The sequence below is a fragment of the Podarcis cretensis genome (assembly GCF_951804945.1).
Source record: "Podarcis cretensis genome assembly, chromosome: Z".
Taxonomy (NCBI): Eukaryota; Metazoa; Chordata; class Lepidosauria; order Squamata; family Lacertidae; genus Podarcis; species Podarcis cretensis.
In genome coordinates, this window is record NC_137184.1 from 1,373,713 (window position 1) to 1,390,921 (window position 17,209).

The 17,209-nt window shown below is 46.0% G+C and overlaps 1 protein-coding gene across 4 annotated transcripts in view; it reads left to right on the forward strand.

Annotated features, from left to right (window-relative positions):
- Nucleotides 1–16,777, forward strand: part of RC3H2 (ring finger and CCCH-type domains 2) — a 54,644-nt gene extending 37,867 nt beyond the window's left edge. For 3 of the 4 annotated variants that reach the window (XM_079961950.1, XM_079961952.1, XM_079961951.1), the window contains 8 exons: nt 1,651–1,806; nt 2,270–2,483; nt 2,608–2,692; nt 3,728–3,809; nt 3,983–4,117; nt 8,636–8,743; nt 9,771–9,919; nt 11,152–16,777. In XM_079961950.1, the coding sequence (XP_079818076.1) occupies nt 1,651–1,806; nt 2,270–2,483; nt 2,608–2,692; nt 3,728–3,809; nt 3,983–4,117; nt 8,636–8,743; nt 9,771–9,919; nt 11,152–11,371 (1,149 nt within the window). In that variant the 3' untranslated portion in view covers nt 11,372–16,777. The remainder of the gene's footprint in view (nt 1–1,650; nt 1,807–2,269; nt 2,484–2,607; nt 2,693–3,727; nt 3,810–3,982; nt 4,118–8,635; nt 8,744–9,770; nt 9,920–11,151) is intronic. The other variant, XM_079961953.1, reaches the window with a different exon arrangement.
- The last annotated feature ends 432 nt before the right edge of the window (nt 16,778–17,209 follow it).

The following is a 17,209-nucleotide window of genomic DNA, read 5'->3' on the forward strand; positions in this document are numbered from 1 at the left end:
CTCCTGGGCTTCAGAACATGCTCCCTCATGTCCTGCCTGAAAGTGGATGCTTCCCATGATGGCTTGGGATTTAGCTCCATAGGGCATTGTGGGGAACTTGTGGCCCTCCAAATATGGTTTGGCTCCAGGCTCTCCTCTCCCCAGCAGCCAGGAGTGATGGTAGTTTGATTCCAGCAACACCTGGAAGCCCACATCTGTAGTCTAATGGCCAATGATGGTCCTGAGGCTTGGGATCTCCTACAATTTTGTTTTGATAATTTGTAGTCCTGCATGGTTGCTTTGAAGAGCTGGGATGTGATTTAATCCTCCCAGGCACTTTTCCTTTTCCAAATCTCTTTCCCCACCATATACACCCATTAACTTCATGGAGGGGAACAAGGCAGCTACAAGCTCTTTCTCTTCTACTCACCCCACTCCCCACCACAAGCTAATAGCATTTTGCACCAGGGCCAGTATTTAGATTGGTGAAGAATATTGAGATTAAACAACTTGCAAAGGACTATTTATCTGTTTTGGGGAGATTTTTCATAATCACAGAATTGCAGGATTGGAAGGGGCTGTGCAACCACTGATTTCTAACCTCCAATGAGGGAGAATACATCACCTTCTGAGGGAGTCTGTTCCACTGTCAAATAGCTCTTAACCTCCAGAAAGTTCTTCCTAAGGTTTGGTTAGAATCCTTTTTCTTGCACTTTGAATCCATTGGCTTTGTTTTATTAAGTTGCAGTCCTATGTCACTGGTTAGGGTGGCTGCCTGATAAAAAGATAAACCTCCCACATCAGGCCTACCTGCCACCCTCCTAGTGGAAACAAAACTTCAGCAGGCACCCCGAGGTTGCTCTTACTTATCCTTGGTTCCCACCTCCCTTTTCCTTTTCCTTCTCTTCCCTTTCTGCAACCTCCTCATCGCAGGGAAATTGCTTTCCTTTTTTCTTCTCTTACTCTGTACAGCACAGTGTCCCCAAATGTGCACATGTTTCTGCTGCTGACATGGGAAATACACAAAAGGCCTTTGGGATGATTGGTCAAGATCTTGTGGGAGATCAGCCTCCAAATCTAACAAATGCATGTTCTTGCTAGTTAGCGTGAGAGGGGGCTAAATCCTCAGAGCTGTATTGCTGATAGGCAGATACCCAGACCATAGAAATAAAATTGGTAGAGAGGGCTCTGTGTGGTGTCATTTCCCCTCCTCTGCTGGAAAGGAAGGAACATATGGCATTTCCTGTTCCTCTCTCTCTTCCTTTTGACCAGCGTTGGGAGACCGGCAGGCCCCACTTGCTCCAACTCCAGGCACAAGCCTGAAGCTGGTTATACTGTAAATAACGAGTATTTTGGCTGCATAGTTTTTTTACTGCTGCCATTGCTGTGAACCAGTGCATGATTATAAAGCAAGTAAATATTTTGTTTAACCTACTTGACAAGCTGTTGTCTGATGCTTTGTTAAGTGGGTTAGGAAGGGGTAAGCCCGCCCCCCCCCCAAGGTTTTACAGCCTATTTCCTATGCTTTTAATTGTGCTGCCAAGGGGTTTTGAAACTTGATCCAAACCACAAACAAGGGCACCTGGAGGGATGATTTGCAATTAATATAGTCTCTCCTACCAATTAAAACCCACCGCACAGACCTTACCTGGTGTCTTTCTTTCCCTGCAGTTCTGCGAGAGTGCCACCAGCCAGCATAGCTCCAAGTACGAGGACGACCGCCTCTCCCATTACTCTCCCTGGTCCTGTGGCACCATCAGCTCCTGCATAAGTGCCATTGAGTCAGAGCCCAAGGACGTCATTGCCAATTCTGGTGCTGTGCTCCTGGTAAGGCAGCTTCCCCTCTGGAGCCCATTCGGCTTGGTAGCCAGGCTCAGAGCCGGTGCTGCTCCCTCTGCCAGTGGTGGGTTTTCTTAGAACCAGTTTCCAAAACATGATTCCCTTAACCTCATCTTATGTCCACATGCACGAGTGCTCCCCCCCCCCCCAGTCTACCGCATAAGGGAAAATATATTGTCCTGAGCACTTTACAGGGTTGTTGTAAGGATTGTGAGAAGTGATTTGGATGCCCTGCCAGATGACATTTCGAAGGGAACTGCTTCTAAAAGGGTTCCTATGAGTGCAAAATGTTACACTGGGCCTAAGAATGAGCCTCCCTGCCACACCAGGCCATGTGCATGCCAGATCCTGCACTGCAGGAAACTGAACTGGGTGACCCTTTGGGCCCCTACCAACTCTACTATTCTGTGATTCTATCTCTGGGCTTTCCTTTTCTTGTGGGGCTTTCCAGGATCTGGACAGTGGGGACATGAAGAGGCGGGTGCACCTCTTCGACACCCAGAGAAGGGCAAAGGAGGAAGACCCAATCATTCCGTTCAGCGATGGGCCCATCATCTCCAAATGGGGCGCCATCTCCAGGTCGTCGCGCACGGGTTATCACACGACAGACCCAATTCAAGCTACTGCTTCCCAAGGAAGTGCTACAAAGCCAGTCAGCATGTCAGGTATGGGCTGGGTTGGTCGGGAGCCTTGGAAACGATATAGAAGAGGGTGCCAGGGTGGCAGGTGTGGGCAGAGGACAGGATTCTCTCTGGCCTGAGCGGAGTTTGCACCTTTCGCCTGTTGCAGATTACACCCCTTACGTCAGCACCATTGATTCCAGATGGAGCTCCTACAATTCCGATTCTACTTCATCAGCGCCTTTCAGAGAACGGTAAATGAGGGAGCGCTCCTCGAAGGGGGCATCTGGGGAGCCCATCCTGGTCACAGCACCTTGCCTTAGCTCAGCATGTCCAGATCCCTTGCCAAATCCCATGGAAGCAGTAGGAGTTTTCAGGCCACGGCAGTCAGTGCTAAGTTCACAGCTCCTCAGTGGTTGGACTGGGGCTTGGGAGGACTGGATTGAAATCCCCATTCAACCATTCACTGCACCAACCACCTTCTCTAAACCTAAACTACCTCACTGGGTTGCTGCAAGGATTGAGGATGCAGCTATACCTGGTGGCTAGTCAGGATGTCTTGTGTTCTGCCTCCACTGTGGGAAGCAGTCTGCCTCTGAATGTCAGTTGCTGGAGAACACAAATGGGGAGAGTGGCTGTTGCCCTCAGGTCCTGGTTGGCCACTGTGAGAACAGGATGCTGGGTTAGGTGCCCCCCGCCCCGTCCCAATCCAACAGAGCTCTTGCTACATCCTTAAAAGGATTATGTGGGGAGGGAGAGAACCAGCAATTGCACCTGGACCTCATTCCAGGAAAGCCAGGATGCAAATGTAATAATAAATAAAAGGACGGTAGACTGGAGTGAGCACCACCTAGCCAGAGCCAGTGCGTGGGGACTGGGCTTGGACTTGGGATGAGGGTGCTTTCTGACAACATTTGCCCTGCGTGAAATACGATGTGTTGAAACCCCATTGTAGTCATTTCCCTGGCATTCTGCAGCGATCCCTGTGCAGACTTATTCCTACCAGCCTGTTCAATTTGAGGGTGGGGGAGAGAGGTTCAGTTGTCTCTTTGCTGGGCATCATTTTCCTGCAGAGAGGAGGGAATCCTGGGACAGGCCAGTCAGCTGGGAATTTCCTTTCATCCTTGTACCATTCTGTGCACCTTCAGAAGCTCTGAGGATGAAAGGAAACCCCTGGCTGGCAGGCCCATCTGAAGAGCCCCCTCTGTTTCCTTCTTCATCAGAGGTCCCGTGTCACGCTTCCAAGCAATGTGCAGGGAGCAACCTCTAAACCTTCCTTCTCTTTCAAGGGACCGGTTCATCCTTACAGATGTGTCTGCCCCAAGAAAGCATTCTAGCACTGGAGATCTACTGAGCATTGAACTGCAGCAGGTATGGCTGATCTGGCAACTTTGCCTCCTGCTCTGGGATTATTTGGGGGGGATAGAGAATTTACAGAGGGCCGGCCAGTCTATTGAGCATAGTCCAAGAGCTGCAGGGCGGAGGGAGGAATGGAATGAGTGTTGCTTCCAACCTGCCATTTCCTCTGTTATTCTTCCATGTAGGCCAAAAGTAACTCGTTGCTGCTTCAGAGAGAGGCCAACGCACTTGCCACGCAGCAGAAATGGAGCTCCTTGGCAGAAGGAAGCCCCCTCTCTTTGACCCTCCTAAGCAATGAAATCAATCTGAGAAACGGCGAGGTAAAAAAAGTAGCTGAGCTGGGTGGAGAAGATACTGAAGGGAGGGACCCCTTTTACAATACAGTGGTACCTCGGGTTACAGACACTTTGGGTTGCAAACTCCACTAACCTGGAGGTTGTACCTCGGGTTGCGAACTTTGCCCCAGGTTGAGAACGGAAATCGCGTGGTGGCCGCATGGCAGCAGCAGGAGGCCCCATTAGCTAAAGTGGTACCTCAGATTAAGAATGGACCTCCGGAATGAATTAAGTTTGTAACCCAAGTTACCACTGTAAATTCATTACAGAGTCTGGAAGGAGACATCAGCGGTCATCTAGACCAACCTACTGCTGCTAGGCAGGAAGACCACTGCTACTATCTCCCTGATACATGACTGTCCAACTTCTGCTTTAAAAAGCTCTTCTAATGAAGGCAGTCTGTTACCCTGCTGAGAAGCTCAGTACCATCAAGAAGTTGTTGTTGTTGGTATATGTATATGTATATGCATATGTATATGTACAGTGGACGCTCGGGTTGTGAATGTGATTCATGCAGGATGTACATTTACAACCCGCAGCGGCACGTAGGTTGCAACTCGGCGCTTCTGCACATGTGCAAAGTGCGATTTAGCGCTTCTGCTCATGCGCAGCCACCAAAACCCAGAAGTAACCCGTTCCAGTACTTGCGGGTTTCGGCGGGTCCATAACCCCCCCCCCAAAAAAAAACGCAACCTGAAGCGTCTGTAACCCAAGGTATGATTGTATATGTATATGTATATGAGCAGTGCTTTTTTTCTAAAAAAAATGTTTAGGGGTACTCTCATTTACCTGCTTATGTTGAAATACTGCCCCTCAATGATGCCAAGATTCACAAAATGTTTAGGGGTATGCATACCCCTGCATCCCACCAGAAAAAAAACCACTGTATATGATAATTTCCTAGAGGCCCAAGATCCAAGTTTAGGGCAAGTTCTCTTTGGTGAGAGAACCCCAGCAAGAGATTTAAAGTCACAAAGTATGCAGCAGAGTAAAGCATGGGAATATAGGCTGTTAGACCTTTAAAATATGCCCCTCCAAGTGAGTTCCAAAATGTCCCCTTAAAAGTTTCTTTCAAAAGTTTTTCTCTTCCCCCTGCAAGGGAAAAGGCAACACATTTTGTCAATTAAAAACAGTTTGCTTACAATCTCTCTAAAGGTCAGATTCATGTGCTTCAGAAAGTTGCACAGGCAGCAAAACTTGTCTTAGTCACAAAGTGGTAAAAACACCTGAAGGAGCATCTCCACCCCCATCATTCTGCCTGGATACTGTGGTCCAGCTCCGAGGGCCTTCTGGCTGTTCCTTCCCTGTGAGAAGTGAGGTTACAGGGAACCAGGCAGAGGGCCTTCTCGGTGGTGGCGCTCGCCCTGTGGAACTCCCTCCCATCAGATGTCAAGGAAATAAACAACTATCTGACTTTTAGAATACATCTGAAGGCAACCCTGTTTAGGGAAGTTTTTAATGTTTGGTGTTTTTAATATTCTGTTGGGAGCCGCCCAGAGTGGCTGGGGAAACCCAGCCAGATGAGTGGAGTATAAATAAATGACGGTGATGATGATTCCTAAATTTTAAAAATTTTGGTATAGAAACTCAAAAGTGGCTTGTGAGAGCCATGTGGTTGAGCTGGAACAACCAGCTGAAACCTCTTCAAACGCTGAGCTGCTCAGGTAGACTGGAAGGGGACAATATGCTTGGTTATCTATTGACTCCTCAAGGTAAGGGGAAGTGACCTAGCTAAGCCTGGCAGGACAGTTTACTCTATGTCATTAACCCCATCATGCATTAATTAGACTTAAGCATGTTAGTTATATGAGGCTAGTTATCCCACAGTTCTGTCAAATGTTTGGTCTTAATACTTTTTCTTGTAATCTGAACCCATTGGAGCAATAGAAAACAAACTTGCTTTGTCATCTGTCAGGGGTGAGCCTGTGTAGAAACTAGCCTCCTTTCTGAGGGTAATACAATAATTTATCCACCTGCTTATGCTTCTTGCCCCCAACTGCCACTGGCATTTCACCCCTGGAGACTTGGCCAGAATGGGAGGTAGCCCTCAGGCTGAAAGAAGCCCCCCCCAACCCTGATCTTGGGGGCAGCCCTTCAGTTGTTTCTTGATTTCCTAAGCTTTCTAGTCACTTGCCACCCAAGGGTTTCCAAGCAACTTGCAAAGAAAACGAATATATGCATAAATGTAGTATACAATAGAAAAGGGGTTAGGGAATCATGTAACCCATAAATATTCCATACAGCATACTTGGAAAACACAAACTGAACACCAGCCCTCCTGCATAGCAGTAATAAAAAACATTAGCAATACAAAGAGGAGCAGCAGAGCAATGCTGAGAGCCAGTGTGGCATAGTGGTTAGAGTATTGAACTAGGATCTGGGAGACCAGGGTTCAAATCCTCACTCAGCCATGAAACTCACTTGGTTTCAGTGAGCTAGTCACTGCCTCTCAGCCCAATCTTATCTCAAATGAGGAGGGGAGACCCACCTTGAGCTCCTTGGAGAAAAAGGTGGGATATAAACACAATAAATAAATAATATAAACACTCCCTCCTACAAATCTAGTAGATAAACATAAATACTCAAAACTAACTCACACCCCTCCCTAGTTCAAAAGCCAATCACACCAATCCTGTTTTTGTTTTGTTCTCTGCTTAATCTTGCCACCCCACCCAGAAGTCCAGCATCAAGGCCTGCTGCTGTGAATCAGTGGTGGATGGGCTCAGGGTCCTCCAGGGATGGTCCAGTGTCTCTAAAGAGGGTCAGTGTTTTATTCTGGCTGCTGCTCCTTTCCTGCTGTTGGAAGATAGCTGTCCCATTGCTACTTCATTGTCTGTTCTCCAGCCTCCATATACTCAGCGCCTTCCATCTTTCCTTGGTCTCCAGCTGACTCGCCATCTTTGTCACGTTCTCCTCTGGACACATCCCAGTTGATCACTCTCTGTCTTCCCATGTAATGCCCAGAAGTGTTCCAGCTCCGCAAATGTCTTTGGCCTGAGAGTGAGCCTGGCTACTCTAAACTTAAAAGGAAGGGGCAACTTCAGTAAGAAGGAAATGGCATTGTGTGAAATGTGCCCATTCTTTTCCTTGGCCAGCCTGCAAAGGTCCTAGAGGGGCACCTTTTTTTCTCAAGGGGCAGGTCTCCCCCAAGAGCAAGTGGGGAAAGCAGTGGCTGAGTTAGGGTTTGATTCAGCAGCATATACATTTGTCACTTCAGATGCAAAACAGGGCAGGACCTGCCACTTATGGGCAAATCCAGGTCATGCAGTTATAGTTGGCTGCAAGGTCTTGTGCAACAGACAGGCTTCCCCAAAATGTCAATACTTTTTTCAGTAAGGAAAGTGAATGCGAAAATGCACTGGGAAAGTGTAGGGTGAGACCTGCCCTGATGCAACGGCATCTCTAACCTCCCTGCAAACAAGTAGGAGAGAATGCTCATACAATAGCCAACGTTGTCTAATTTCCTTCCAAACAAATCAGGATGAATGACCAATAACAGGTAATCCAGAAGCACTTTCTGCCTGCAGCTGAGGGACACACTATGAGCTTCCAGTTTCTTGTATGCCTGATTCCCCATTTTCTGTGGAAACAGGAACAGCAACTACTTCTCCTTTATTTACCATTGGGGCGGTATCTCTCTACACCATGCCCTTCTTCTGGAGCACTGCCCTCCCTCCCTTTCTTTTTTCTGAGTAATGTTTTTCTGGTTGCATAACAAAATGACATTTATCAGCTTCAGCCAAACCTGTTGAGTGGCTACATGTTGCATATGTCAGTCACATGTAAGAAGGGAAATGGAGGAGGGACACTGCCATGTAACTGAATCACTGAACTGATCGTCAAGGCTTCAGCTATCTGCGACATATCTTCTCCATAAATATGCATGAATGTACTTCTGTTTACATAGCTGACACAGGGGGACCCAGACCTTGTCAAAATGGGTTGGTTTGTTTTTAGTTTAGCCCCTAACCATTAGGTATTTTGGAAGAGCCAGGTCCCTAACTTTTATTTTTTTATTTTATTTTGTAAAATTTGCATGCCGCCTGATTGTAAACACACACACACATATCAAAGCAGCCTAAGGAAAAGGGAAAAAATAAAATTATCAGTAAGAAGAATTAACAACAATTTTAAGATTTTTGAAAAGCTGAAATAATAAACTAAAAACAGATTACCGTAACACTCACACCAGTTTTCTAAACATCTGGACAGGCTTACCTAAACACAACTGTTTTTAACAGTAAAAAAAACCCCAAAAAACAACAGTAATGGAGTACAGTGAAAACACCTAGAGGGAGTTTCAGGGTGTGCATGCTGGCACAGTAAAATATCAAGTTCTTTTGAATGTGGAGCTGGTGGCCTGTGGCACCTACAACAGTTCTGGTTCTGCTGATTGAAGCGGTTGAGTGGCCGTAAGGCGATCTCATAGAAATACCTTTCTTTCCCTTTCTTTAAATCAATTGTGCTTTGTCTGTTTCCCCCCACTCCTATCCTGCTTCTTAGTCTGACTATCCGGAGGACGGTGCAGACACAAAGCCAGACCGAGACATTGAACTGGAACTGTCAGCCCTCGATGCCGATGAGCTTGGTGGGCAGGGAGAGCAAATTGAGGTACATGAACACTGCCGTTTCCTTGATTCACTGAACATGCCTATGTGTCTGTGTCTTTGCATCCTGTACTATCCCAGAAATCCGGAGCTGGTGGCCCTCCTATTAAGTTTCCATGTAAAGCATGAAATAATCACAGACCAAAACTCTGGTTGAATCCCAGCCTTGCCAGACTCCCAGTTCAGACACAGCAGTGTTACTGAGATGTTCATAAAATTCTGAGTATTGATTCCCCATTCCGTAGAATTGTGTCTTGCATGAACTTTTGAGTCAAACTGCTGGTCCAGTCTGTTTACCCTGAGTGGCAGCAGCTTTCCATCAGTTCAGATCTGGGTCTTCTCAGCCCCACTTCCCTAAGTCACTTTTAAATGTAGAGGTGAAGGATAGGACCCAGGACCTTCTATGTGCAGAGCAGATACCCCTATCACTGGGCCCTGGGCCCTCCCTCCCCTATATTTTGGACTGGCCACAAAGAATCCCTGGTGGCTATGGCAGGGAGCTTTAGGGTCTGCCCTCTAGCCTCTCAGCTCCTTCTCAGCAAGGCCATTTCCACTTCACCTTTCTCCATCATTTGTGCGGGAGTTCTGACTGGTTGGCAGTGTGAATGGTTTCAGAACTCACAGGGTTAAAGAGTTCTGTGTGACGTCCCTCAATTCCTGTTGCGTGACCCGAAAGGAGGGAGGAGTCGTTTCCTCACCGTTCCGTCTCCGCAGCTGAAGGAGACGGTGGCCATGGCTGCTAGCAGCCCAGGGGAATGCTGAGATGTAAATATTCTGCTGTAATAAAAGACTGATAAAATGGACACACAAGTGCTTGATGTGTTTGCATGGATCTGAAGCAACAGTTTTTCCGCTGTGTTTTTACTCTGCAAGGCGAAACCGGAGAGACGCAGATCGGCGCAGCTTGGCTGAGGAGCGTGCCGGACCGCTATAAACTGCAGCTAATTGGGGTCGTAAACCAATTAAGCTTCATTATCTAACAGGCAGCACCCCCCACTCCCACACGGCTAACACTGTCCTTCCACTTCCAGGAGATTCTGAGCCTGCAGCTTGGCATTGGCGACCAGGACGACCATCTGTTCAACGGGTCAGCTCTGGAGAACGGCCACCCTCTGGAGCAGCCTCCAAAAGAGCCCAGGCAGCAGGCGAGGCCCACCTTAGGTGAAGACCTTGCTATTCTGTGAGTGTCAGATGGAAACAGAAGCTTTCTGTGCCCCAAAACAGAGCCTCTGTTGTCTCTCCTGGTGTCCCCTGTGTCGTCTGTGGCACATTTATTCAATAAGTGCACCACTGCAATGTTTAAGGTAGCTGTACCTGATCAGGACAATAGTGGCTGCTGGGAAACTCACAAAAGTGGAGGAAAGAATCTGCTTTCTCGCATTATATAAAGAGTGTGTTGATCATTTCTGTGCAGGAAGAACTCATTCTTGAGCTAGCCTGCTAGAAAATCCTCACCCTGCTCTCCTTGCTGAATTAGGCATCCAGCTCCAATAATCCAGGCATGCTTTTCTTCTGAGAACATGACTTAATTTCTATGCTGGTGTAGAGCTAAGGCGAAGGGATGGCTATATAAGCCAGTGTGATTTGTAGGCCCATGGACTCCACTTTTGTGGGTTCCCCAGCAGCCACTGCTGTTCTGACCCAGTAAAGCCGTCTCAAGCACCACAGTGGTGTTTTTATTGGAGAAATCCACCATGCTTCCTTGCCGAATGCTGGCCTTCTCTTGCCTGGTCTCTTCTTTCTTACTCCTTAGACTTCCCCCACTCCAAGCCCTTCAATATTTTGGGGGCTGTCGCTCCCACCAGCCCTATGCAATCTGGCAATTGATAGAAGTTGTAGTTCGAAATGTATGGAGGGCACCAACACAGAGAAGGCTCTTTTTCTCTTCCTCCCCTTCTCTCCTCCAAGGCTGAGAATCCAGTCTCTCCCATTCATTTGCAGTGGCCCTTCAGCCACTGTGATGAGTGAAGAAAGGAAATGGCTCTGAGCACTGATGGCGCTACAGCGTTTCTGGTCACTGCCGTGCTGCTAGCTTCCCTCAAGAGGCTCCAGAGTTACACCAGTGGCTCCACAGAGAAGGGAGAGGAATTTACTGATGCGGCACGGGCCCTCTTTCAAATTCTGGGTTATTAGCAGTGTGAGAGGTCAGGGTTAATGAACACAGCTTCTCCCCCCCCACTCTGTCAGAACCCATCTGTTCATTATCTGTCATGATAAGTAATAAAAATAAAGAAGAAGAAACACAACTCAACTAGGGTATCAAAACTATCAGGGATAATTCACTGTCCCTTGCGTTTTACATCCTTGGATTGCTGTGAGAATGTTGAAATTCCTGTGTTCTATTTTAAATACTGATCAGGGTTTATTTCCCCCTTCTCCCCTCTCCTCCACCCACCCAAAAAAAATAACCAGGGAGAAGCAGAAAGCAGCCCTGCCAATGACCTGCTTCAGCCAGCCAACGGCATCCTCTGTGAGCGGGGGGACGTCCCTGCCCATCACAGCTTCCTCCTCCTCTGGAGTGGGCAGCCTCGTTCTCAAGACAGCCCATAGCCTCACAGCAGCTCACATCATGGCAGAAGGGAAAAGTGACTTTTTAAGGCCAGTGGCAAATGGCAAAATGGTTAACAGCTGAGAGGTGTTATGTTTTCAAGCTCGTGATCATGCTAAGGCAGCATTTACACTATATTATATAATGTATATATTTTTTAAGAAAATACTATTGGGGTGATTTGTTTCCTGTGGACTCTTTGATACACCAGGCCCCTCTCAACTTTGCATTCTGGAAAAAGAAAAGAGAAAACAAACCACTTTGCTAGGCTCAGGTGTTCACGTTCCACAAGTGGTTTGTAAAAAGCTTAAGAGCAGCTTTTTAATTTGTTTGTGGAAATTCCAGGGCGCCTTCTGAGCCGTTCTTGTTGAGAGACAGCCTCTCTTGATAAATTTGCAAGTTAGTTCATTGAAGCCAGCAGATCCTCGGGGTGAAGTGACTCATGGGAATAGAACTCACTTGTTTTGCCTTGTTTTGTTTCATGAGAGAGGAACTTGTACCTGGTTGCAGTTGCTTGTTTCTTCAGCTGTGGAACTTTGCATGAAATAAGCATGTGAGAAAGAGAGAGGTGGGCTGGGGATCCTCTTTGCATAAGACTTAATTCAGGGTTGATACACTTTTTCTTTTTCCTTTTCCTTTTATCTTTGCACAACTGCATTATATGCAGTAGTGTAGCACTTTGCATATTCCTGCCTGGCCCTCCCCCTTCATTTCCTCTACCCCACCCCTCTTCTGATTTGGAGCTTGGTATTTCCACATATCAAGCAACTTGCCTGTGTACAAATAATAGAGCGCAAAATCGAAGTGCCTGCATCCTAGCGCTTACATCTTCTGTCTCTTTACCTGCTCTTGAGTTGTACGCAGAATTGTTACATCGACAACGGGCTTGTCCACACTGACCGTACTTTTCCGTCTCTGAGAAGCCCCCTTGTCTAATACATGGAAAAGTATGGCACCTTCCTCTGCTCTTTCCAGGCACAATCTCTCCGGAGTTTTCTCTGCAAAACCCCCGCTTTTTAAAGATCAGCAAGCGCAAGGAGCAATCTGCAGAAAACCCAAATGGATGTTTGCTCCGATTCATATTTGAAGAGCAGGTTTTCACAGGGAAAGCTTAGGGCAGAACCCCCATAAAAAGCTGCTGCGACGCAGTTCGTTAAAGCGTAGACCTCTGCCTAGAAAGAGCAGGGTAAAGCCTAAGTGTGGATAAGGCCAAAAACCCACTGCACTTGTTCCCTGGGCTCCGAGTTGTGCAGCTCCTTCGGCCAGATCACTCCCCAGAGCCTCAGCAATCAGCCGTTCCCTGCAAAAGAAACATTTTCTGTCACATTTGCACTGACTTGACAACACAGTATGCTATTGATGTACTTTTCAAATAAGAAGTGATTAGCAGTTCTTTTGACATTCATTGTGTTGTTTTGATTATAGCATTACTGAGAAGTTTAGTGTTTAGGTTATATTACTGACTATCGACAAGGCCTTGAACACTTAATGGTATAGCTTTAGTTCGGCTTGTACAGAACAACGAATAAATGTGTCTTTTTGAAAATGTGACTTTAAGGAAACATAAGTAGGGAGCCATCACCTGAAATAAGAACACACACCTCTTGGGCTCTGAGCCGTATTTTCTTTTAGTTTCTTGCTTTAGAAACTCAGGGCACCCAGAAGGTAGTAGAGCAAAAGAACGCTTGCTGGCAAGATAACACCTTCCTCATTTGTCTTCTATGGCTTTCTAGTTCTGATTTTTGCATTACTCCTCTTCTTCTTCTTTTGCAGTGTTTGATAATTAACTTCTGTGAAGTTGTTTACTTGGAGAATTGTACTGGGATATTTTAGCCAAGTGACATTTTCACAGGTATGCTGTACTCAAGGGCTCGTCCCACTAGCAAATGGCTTGTAAAAGAGACGATCATGTTACTACTGGCAAAACAGAGCTGGTGACTGTTTGGGATGCCACCCCGTGTGCAGGATCAGGCCGCTTCTTTTCACTTCCTTTTTTAAGAAACTATATCGTGCACACTTCTGGATTAGGGGTGGGGCAAAAACAGGCATTTCTCTGAGGGTTACAATACTGACTTGCATCCTTTTTTATTTTATATCTGCTGACTTGAAAGTTCATGAAAAAAATTATGTTGTAAATATTATTATCTGAAAAAAAAATCCAAGCATTAGTTTATATATATTTATATAATATATATAATTCCAGTGATGTTGTGAAAGACCCCGGCCACTTATTTAATACTAAGGCACAAAGAGCTATTTATAATATGTCAGCCAAATCCCTTCTCTTAATTTCATGGGACAATTCCTCAGTCCCCTCCTCCTGTTGCCACCTCACTCCTGCAACAAGAGAAACAGGGCAGCTGGGGATTTGAGACTAAAGTACCCATTTTCTTTAAACTTGTGACTGTTAAGATTAACTGATTTTGGTGTGGAATGCCATTTGGGTTGTTATTGTGTTCTCTGATCCAGCTGGGAAATCTTGTATATATAAATATTACATTTGAAATGCTTCCAAAAGTTGTTGTTTTTTTGCGCTATATGTAACTTCAGATATATAGAGATATATGCAAAACAGCCTCTCTCTCTCTTTTACATGGATATTTAAACAATAAGATCTTCTGTGCTGCAGGTGACGTGTTTTTTAAGGAGGAAGAAAATGAATTGCTATTTTATTGCAAAAATAGACAAATATTAGAAGTCTGAGAGATCCTCATTTTTGCCCTCAGGGAAATAGCCCCTCTGTGAACCGGAGCTCCCCCAGCGCCAATACAATCCAAGGGTGAATATATTGTAAGACCTTGGTTGTGCTGCTGGGGAAGGGGGCGTGGCATAAATTGTTTACAGTTCTTCGTTCACTTGTCCAGTGGCATCGCATAATTTTAAAAGCCACCATATTTCTGCTGTCCTTTTACCACCTGGACTGGGAACGAGCTGCCTTTGTGCTTCTTTGGCAGAGGCAGCCAGAACTCCTGCACTACAGTAGTTTTGTAGAAAGGGCCACACACCTGTCAGGAAGCCTCTGCTCCAAGGTTGTACTTTAAATCTTCAACGCAGAGAATTGCAGGCTCAATGAAACAGCTGGGACTTTCTCGCCATGGAAATGGCATCGTTCTGGCAGGGCGTTGTCCACCTCTGAAGCAGTTTGTACAAACCAGCCTGTCTGGGTGTGGAGCAGTCAACTTATGGTACATCCTTTGGATGCCCTTGGGCTCCCAGCCACCACCAACCATCCCCAGGCAACATGGCCAAGAATAGTCATAGGTGATGGGAGTTGTGTTGCAGCAGCACCTGGTGGTGGGGGGGCCCAAAGAAGCTCTGCACCCCTTGTCTTTGGGACAGCCAGAAGGATGAGTGCTGAGATGAATCAGCACCATAGCCTGCTTTGCAGCTGTGTCTTTAGAATATTTGGCTAACCAGAGGAGAGCCAGGCGGAGAGAGCAGAGGAGGGTGGCTCCTGCCCTCTGCCAGCAGGTGGCATTTTTGTAGGCAGGTGCAGGGGGGATTGGGGGCACGCATACTGGAGGGGGGGTGTAATTGTGGTAGCAAGAAAAACTTCAGCTGTGCTTCCTCATAATGTGCATTTCCTCTCTCCCTTCGTTTTGACTCAGTGCTTTGGGTAGCCAAGCTTCAGATGTGAAACAAATGCTGATTGTGATAGTAGATGAGACTTTGAGCTGCATAGAGAAGCTGCTGGCCTTTGCTAAGGAAGAGTGGCAGGTCTGTGATAGGCCTGGTTTGACCACTGGTCCCTGCCGGATGCGCTGTTCGAAATTAATACCTGGTGACAGTTGGAGTGTAGAACACAGTGCTTGCCTAAAGTGTTTGTGGCACATGCCAGAACAGAAGTCCTGGTAGTATCCTTTCTTCCATTCTTTTTTGATAATTTGAAAGCCAGGTCTGTTGTGAAATAAACTTCATTTACAAACAAAAACGCCATGTGGCTTGGCTGTGGGTTTTCTTGTGGTGAGCAGTTTTCATGTCTAATTTTGTGAGCGGCTGGCATTTCTCAGTATTTGATTAAGCCTGGCCTGCTTTGCAAAGGGTTCAATCTAAGTGCTTGCACCTGCACCCCAATATTATTTGGGGAGGGGGCAATAGCCAGCCATTCACTACCTGTGGGAGATGTTTATTTTTAAGCCCTTTGTATTTAGGAGTTCTATATTTAGAGACTGAATTTGCAAATAACATGGCATGACACAGTGTTTTGCTGGGGCTTGTTCTTCCCCTGCCTGAACTCTCAGCCACTTCCTTGGCTCTGAGGAAGGGCAGCAGCACGGTGCTTTGCTGGCAAAGCGATATTACCAGGCTTAAGGGTGGAGTGGGGTGGCTGGAGTGGAGTGAGCCAAAACTGTGAGCATCCCACCAGCCCCAGAACTGAGAGAGCAAATACCTGTCCACCACACACACAGGCTTTTGTGAAGCTTTTTAATGGACACTTTATATACTTGACAGAGTTTGAATTAAAAATAAAACCAATTCTGGCTGTGTTTCTGAGTGCCAGAAAACAGGGCGAAGTACACTTTTGCACAGATCCCACCTGCTTACCCAGAGAGAGTCCTCGGTTATTTAGTCCAAGGCATGGGGATGCATGCATTTTCCTTATCTGTGCAGACAAATAGATTATACTGTAGTTGTGATACAACATGCGTGGCTTTTCTTTGTACTGCACACACACTCTGTACAGCCACTCCAAAGTATTGTGGTTTAGCTTGCAGTATCTGCTGTCTGCATTTATACTATATACTACATATTCTTTTCCCAGGAAGTTAAAAGGAAAAGAAAAACACCACTTTTTCTTTTATTGTTGCGTTGATTAACATTTTATAAACCTGCTTGGCCCAGAAAGTTTGGGAAAAGAGGGCTGTTTGTCAATTCTACAACCGGTTGTGAAGCTGAAGTGTGAATATTTCTACGTCTGTATTAGACATTTTCTTTGCAAATCTATTGTTCGATTGAAATGTAAATGAAATAAAAGATGGTGTACACCCATCATGTATAATAAAGCAGACACCATCGCTACGGTGGATTTAATGCCTCATTTTTAATGATGCATACTCAGCTTCTATTTAAAAATAATAATATTTAACTTAAAAAAATCTGTAAAATAAAAAAGGGATCTATTTGGGGCGGGGAATGAATTCTATTCCATTTAGTTCCGTTTTCAATTTCCAAATTCTGTTGTTTTTCCCTTTTGTGTTATAGGAATAGGATTTACATGGGAAAGCTTAGACCGTACGGTCTGTATTTTTGGGGAGGGAAGTTTGAGTGATGGGCGTGGGCTTTGTGATTTAGCCTGAATAGCAGAGTGAAGTCTGTGTGCGTGTCTTTTCTGTTGCACTGAAGTGAAAAGATAATTAGCTTTTGGGCTGGACACGGACTTTAGCGAATCGTGGTTTTTTTCAGTGTTTGAGAGAGAATTAATAGAAAAAAAGTTTGCAGTACTTGACATGTATTTGCATGCCGTAAAATAAAACATTTTGTCCACCTTAACTTGTATTGCCTTCTTCTCTAAACATGGGGGTGGAGGGGGGGTTGTCTCAATTTTTGCACATTGAGGTTGGAGGTAGAAACTGTTAGCTAGGCATTCACAGTGATAGCTTGCTCTTCTCAAAGGTGTTATAACTCACGGTTAGATCACATGCTTTGGTGTCTTTTGTTTTAAAAGTATTGGGCAACAGAGGATGGGAAAGTCCTTTCTGAAGCAGAGTGGACAGGTAATCTCTGCTGGAACATGATAGCTTTTCCTATGGATAAGTCACAATTGTGGGTTTGGGGGTGGGGTCAGTCTGGATGATCCCCTGAGGCCCTTCCAATTCTTGGGGTCAGCGACAGAATCTAATAAAGGAGTTTGCTGAACTGGCCTGAAATGTTTGTTTATAAACTTTGAATGAGCTTTGTTGCAAGTGCCACAGCTAAGAGATG